The sequence below is a fragment of the Artemia franciscana genome, chromosome 8, assembly GCF_032884065.1.
Source record: "Artemia franciscana chromosome 8, ASM3288406v1, whole genome shotgun sequence".
NCBI classification, from domain to species: Eukaryota; Metazoa; Arthropoda; class Branchiopoda; order Anostraca; family Artemiidae; genus Artemia; species Artemia franciscana.
The window spans coordinates 33,147,607-33,153,606 of NC_088870.1; the positions used below are offsets into that span (position 1 = coordinate 33,147,607).

Consider the following 6,000-nt stretch of genomic DNA (forward strand, 5'->3'; position numbering starts at 1 on the left):
TCGTTGGGCGTTTCCAGAGTGATCCGTCCTGGGCAAGGACTAGAGCTTTATTAGGTTAGATGCTTGGATAGTGACTCGACCGCGGATGACCTCCGCCAATCTTGTGCTTGATCTTCCTATACAGGGTTTCCAGCCTTTTCCTTTCGGGTAAAACAACATAGGCGAGTAAGGCGGTGTTCCAGCTGGCTGGCAAAGTACATGAGCATACTGACGCAGCGAGCGAGACTCAGCCAATTCTGACTGGGGTGACAATTTAAAGGACAGGCGTATCTCCGAGCCCTGTACCCCTTCAAATCATTCAAAGCGCTCGATTTTTCTGAAATGCTTTATCTAAATATTGTCTACCTTCAGTATCTGAGTACGAGTCATGCGCCAAGTCTCTTACGAGTAGCTCATAATGCTAGCTTTCGAGGCTGAGTAGAACTGCTCTTTGTTTGGTCGGCTATCCTGGAATTTGCGAAATGTTGTTCTCAGAAAAGGGCATTCGCTTCTATCACTCTTGCTGATATCTCTGCATATAGATTCTCAGTTGAGCCAAGGCTGGTGAACGGTTTGACTATTTCACACACGTTCACGGATGTCAGAGGGCTGGATTGTGCAACGTCCAAAGGATTTATTCTATTCTTACACCCGTTTACTTTTAAACCAAGTTTTGTATTGCAGACAGCAGCGTTTCCAGTGCAATTTTGAGCTCACTGAGATTTTCATACACTTGTGCCACATCGTCAACAAATTTGACATCCAACCCAACTCTTTCAGCAAAATTGATACCAATCGGTTGTGTCAGTAGTGTTTCGTTTAGAACATGGCCTTTGACCAGGGGTGTCACGTGAGGGAAGGGGGGCAACCCGGATATTTTCAGCCAGTCGGTAAAACAGTGGTGTGAAGTGGTACTATTTTACTGGCTCTATTTCTTTTATTAGGCTAAATGGGTTGATAAAAATATGCGATGTAACATAATTGAAAGCAAGATCAGTCTCAATTAGTAAAAAAAAAAAAAGAAAATGAAGTAATTTTGTTAGCAATATCACCCTAACTAGTTGGTAGAAATGACATGCCAGTGGGTAAAATCCATTGCCCCCCCCCCCCTAAATATTTTGGGCAGTTACCCCTCTGTCTATGACACAGTTGAAGAATTTGAGTGTAGTAGCGCAGACGTGCTGAACATCATTTCTGATTTTAAAATATGAGGAAGGTTGACCATTTACAATGAGCATCCACAAACTTAGCAATTGACTTGTATCATTTAAAAAGCCACGTCATATTTAATAAATATTAGCATTTCATTTCTTCTGGGCAAGTGTTTAATTTTGTCTGAACTTTTGACAAAGTTTCTGAGTAAATAGCTCAGAAAATTCAAAGGAAGTGTAATTTTTCCATATTTGCAAATACCAAAATGTATAAACACAAATTTTATTTTAGTAATGATTAAAATAAAAAAAAACCGTTTCAACATTTATAAGAACTGTGATTCGTTTCAGACAAAGAGGCGGAGAAGTCCGTCATCATCTTCATCAAGTAGCAGTGACAGCACCTCCTATTCTTCGTCAAGTAGTTCATCCAGCGAGGAATCATCATCAGAGTCAAGTTCGACGAGTGCATCGTCTCGTCTCAAAGGTCGTAAGTGAAAGTTTTCTGGGAATGACAACGGTATGTTTCTTAAATATCACTAGTTCAGATGCTACCCCACTATTGTGAATCCGCTCGAAAAAGTGCTACTGACTGGCAACAGATGCTGGAAACGTCCTCTGGCACATCTGCCATTGGAGTAATTCCCTTCGTAGTAAATTTAATTTACTACCCCTGATATAGAATCCCTTTTGTGACAAAAAAAATCCTGTGTATAAAATTATTTCAAGTTATTAAAGCAATTGATTTGCTTAGCTGTGGAAAACAGATTTATCAAGGTATGGAAGGATGGACAGCTTCTTATAATGATTTTGTACATATTTTGACACTGGGTGGGAGAATACAAGAAGGGGGATATTCATAAGAAAAGGGGGGAGTTCCGTCTTGAGCTGCTCGAAACAGAGCAACTGATTTGCAATGAACAATCAATATTATTAAACTAAGGTAAATTAAACTATTTCAACCTGAAAGTATGTGTTCACCCGGGTCTTACTCTAAGCGGAGTTGGAGAGTATCAGAGAAGTCATTCTTGAGAGGGGATAGAAGGGTTTTTTGAAAACTTAAAAAAAAACAATTTTGAGACTGATTTCCCAGAGAGGGGAACATTTAACCCAATCATGGAGGCTCCCTCCACCAAGTGCAGGTACGTGTGTGGAATTTGGACCATACAGAAACGTAGGAGAGACGTGGCAGGAGGGATCTTCGTAAGAAGTGTGTGTTGGCCCATTCACTAGGAAAGTAGAAGGAAGAATTCCAATAAATATATGTGTACAAGAATATCAAATTTGTATCCATATACTTGTCTTATTCAAAGATTTCGAACTTGTTCCCCTAAAATCCCACCCTTTGTACCTACGGTCTGCATTTTGTGGGAAACCTCTTTTCAGTATAAAATCTTGAATTAGAAGTACATATGACAGCTACTATAGTATTCCAGCTATCAAAGTAAGCTATGCGCACGACTTAGGTTTTTGTATTGACCTGCAGATACATAAATATATATAATTGTTTAACTTGCATCATTGACTCGAGAACAGTTGAAATCTAACATGAATGCTTTGACTGCCAGTTGAAAGGATTGAGTTTTTCGAGATTATTTTATGAACCTTTATTTCCGATTTTAATTTTATAATTAGTTTCGGACAGGCACTATAAATGTAAATATGCCATTGTTAGACTTATTAGAATATATTCTTCATTTTTTCTTCTGTTTCTTTATCTTTTTATTTAATTTTTTAAATCTTTTGTTTTGGTTTATTTTGGATGATTAAATAGTTTGCATGCTACCTGAAACTTTACATTATGAGTTGACAGAACTGACAATTTTCTACTTATTTCAAAAGATATCACTTATATATTCAATAAAGCTAAAATATTTTGAAAATAACTTCTTACATTTATAATTTCATACATTAATTTTTAACCTGGTTTAACTTGGTAAGTGCTTTTGAAATAGATCCATTGTGAATATTAGGAACAATGCTAAGAAGGATGTAGTTCTTTTTCACATTCTGCTTCTTTGGCTTGCTCTTTGGGTTTGGTTAAGTATTAAAGAAAGTGTTTTCCGAGAAGAGACACTTACCCTATCTCTATTTCATTGAATAAGGGTTCAGAACTTCCGAAACAAGTTATTTTTAATTATCTAAAAAAAAAAACACAGCAAACAAACGAGGAAATATCAGAAGACTATAAAAGCCAGGAGATAATGCAAATATTTTGGCTGAGACCATTGCAACAAGGGGGAAAAGTATATAGAATAAAACGCGCAAAACAAAATAAGTGACTGAAGCAAAAAGGAAAAATTGAAAGAACCAGGCAACCATGTCTAGATAGTTTGATCTTGAAATTACTTGTGTTCTTTTTGATGCGTATTTGTGATGGTGTCTTGTGAATCATCATTTTGTGTAAATGTCTACGAAACAGGCTAAAGCGATGATTTGAGCTTCTACTGTTTTATTATAAGTCGACAAGTCTTGGTCTTAATCAAAGATCCTAACTACCTAAAGAAGATCTTTCAGGGAAAAATCCCCATGCTAAAAAAGAGAGTGATTGATTCTTCACTTGGCTCTGAATCTAAAACATTACAAGATTCTTCTATCACTTGCTACTGTTTAATTTCATTTATGTATTTTCATTATGTATTTATATAATTTCATTATGAACATTTTTTTTAAAGATTTTTACTATCACTTTTTTATCACTACAAAAAATCAGATTCTGTATGATTACGTAGGTGCGATTTAAAGAATGCATCTCACGCCTTTTTACAAAAAATGTGCTGCTATGTTACATTTGATATCTAGTTAATTGACCACTGGTCAAATCTGCGAAAGTCTTTGAAGGGGAAAAACTAGCCGTTTTCTACAAAAAAAAAAGTATTTCTAGCTCAAAAAGTTGTACCATACATCTTTTTGTTTGCTGGCTACCAAGATAAAGCCAAGATTTGTCTGTAATTTTTTTCAGATTTTTTCGTACTGAGAAAAAATTGTTTCAATGGAAAGATCTAAAAAATTTCGTTTGTTCTTCTGCAAAAGTATGAGAATAATAGGCAGGCTGTATTTCAAAGGCATTGTGAAATATTCAAATCAGGTTTTTGTGTAACAAATAATTCTTGTTGTTCCTATCCCTACTAATCAGGATAGCATTATAAAAAAAGAGATTGTCAACCAATATTTTTTTTTCTTTCCCTAACGTCTATTTCTATAAAATTAACTTGCGTCTAATTTTTTTTCTGTCTCTGCCTTTGTCTTATATTTTGGTTCTACCGAATGTATTTCTAAACTGCACATAAAAAGTGGAGAGTCACATTAAGACACGCAGAAATAACGTGTTGCCTGTGTGTTACTGGTTAACTCTCATCGCTCTAGATTATTGTAGCCAGCTTCTGAATTTATTTTCAATTACCTAAAAGTAATTAATAGGGCTTTTAGAGAATATGGCTTTTACTAGTGGACTAGACTGTAGATAAACCTGTTACATAAGCATGCATTTTCTGAAGTCTCTAAAATAAGTTGATTTTCCAACATATGGTCTTTTCGAAATGTAAAAACACAAGCGTAGATGTTTTCAGATTATTATGTAATTACATGAATGTATGAAGCAACCAAAACATGCTAGTTTTCTTCTGTTCATCTCTAAGCAATGAATTTAATATTATTGGGTGTCTCAGCTTTTCAAATGTGTTTCGAAATTGGTTGTGAAATTAATAGTTGCACTATTCGTGTGTAGCAGCTCTATTTTCTGTTATGGAAACATTTTGTTAAATTCCATCTTTCTTGATGTCATTTGCTCCAACCGAAGTCGAAAGGGATAAAGGAATATATTTAGCGTCTAATTGATATGGCATCTATGGTAGTTGGAAAGAACTTGGATGGTGTTATTTCTTTTTTTATTTGTTTCGATTCTTCTGTTCTTTTCACAGGTGGTTGGGGCGTCCTCCTTGAAGATTCTCAAATTTCGAAAATTTTATGACTGTTGTGATATTTGCATTTATTAAGATTTTGTGAAATTAAAATATTTGTTTGTTTTTTCAACGTTGTTAGATTTCAAAAATAGTGCTGAGATTTTGTGATAAGAAAAGAAAAAAAGGTCATATTTTAAGCAGTGTCAGTGTCATTGGTTGCAAGTAAGACCGGCTACTACGGAACTAAATAAAGGTAAAGGTAAAGGATACGGAATTAGACTTTACAGTCCGTACCGGCGGTGCTGATCTCCGTTTCTTGGCCTTTCAGCCAGGAAGTGCAATGGGGGGTTGTGGGGCCCCATCCTGTGCTTTCGCACCCCCTTCCTGTTTACCTTCCCCAGATTTCTCCAGGTACCCATTTAGAGCTGGGTCGACTCTGGCTAAGCTTACAGAGTCGCGCCACTGACCCCCGTCCCAAACTGAAGAATTGGGTACACTGGGATTCGAACCCGCGTCCTCTCAGACAAGGGATCTCGAATCCAGCGCACCAACCCACTCGGTTAATTGAACCAACGGGTAGAATTCATTGAATTTAAGGGGGGATGGTGTGACTGTCCCTTTTTTCTTAGCATTTGGGTTTATTTAAAAAAAGAATTGGCAACATGCGTGAAGTGGAACTTGTACTTGTAAAATTCACCCTGAAAGTAACCTTTAAATATTTGCCTCTCGCTCACTTGGACTATCAGTCTTGGGTTTTTCTACAATTAGGCATGGCTTGCTGCCCACAACTACTTGGTTTTAAATTAAATGATTTTAATTAGAAATCAACTAGTTGCGTAATGAAGCCATGACAATAATTGTATAAAAAGCTAAGACGGATAGTCCAAGTGAGTGAGAGGCAGATATGGCATAAGCCCATCAACCTCGCAAATTCAGAAAAAAAAAAGCCGAAAAATTTCACTTCATGA

General features: G+C 36.3%; 1 protein-coding gene across 2 annotated transcripts in view; it reads left to right on the plus strand.

Moving 5' to 3' along the window:
* LOC136030317 (arginine/serine-rich protein PNISR-like) overlaps nt 1-5,162 on the plus strand; it is a 51,732-nt gene extending 46,570 nt beyond the window's left edge. For both annotated transcript variants that reach the window (XM_065709212.1, XM_065709213.1), the window contains exons 12-13: nt 1,482-1,650; nt 5,051-5,162. In XM_065709212.1, the coding sequence (XP_065565284.1) occupies nt 1,482-1,628 (147 nt within the window). In that variant the 3' untranslated portion in view covers nt 1,629-1,650; nt 5,051-5,162. The remainder of the gene's footprint in view (nt 1-1,481; nt 1,651-5,050) is intronic.
* The last annotated feature ends 838 nt before the right edge of the window (nt 5,163-6,000 follow it).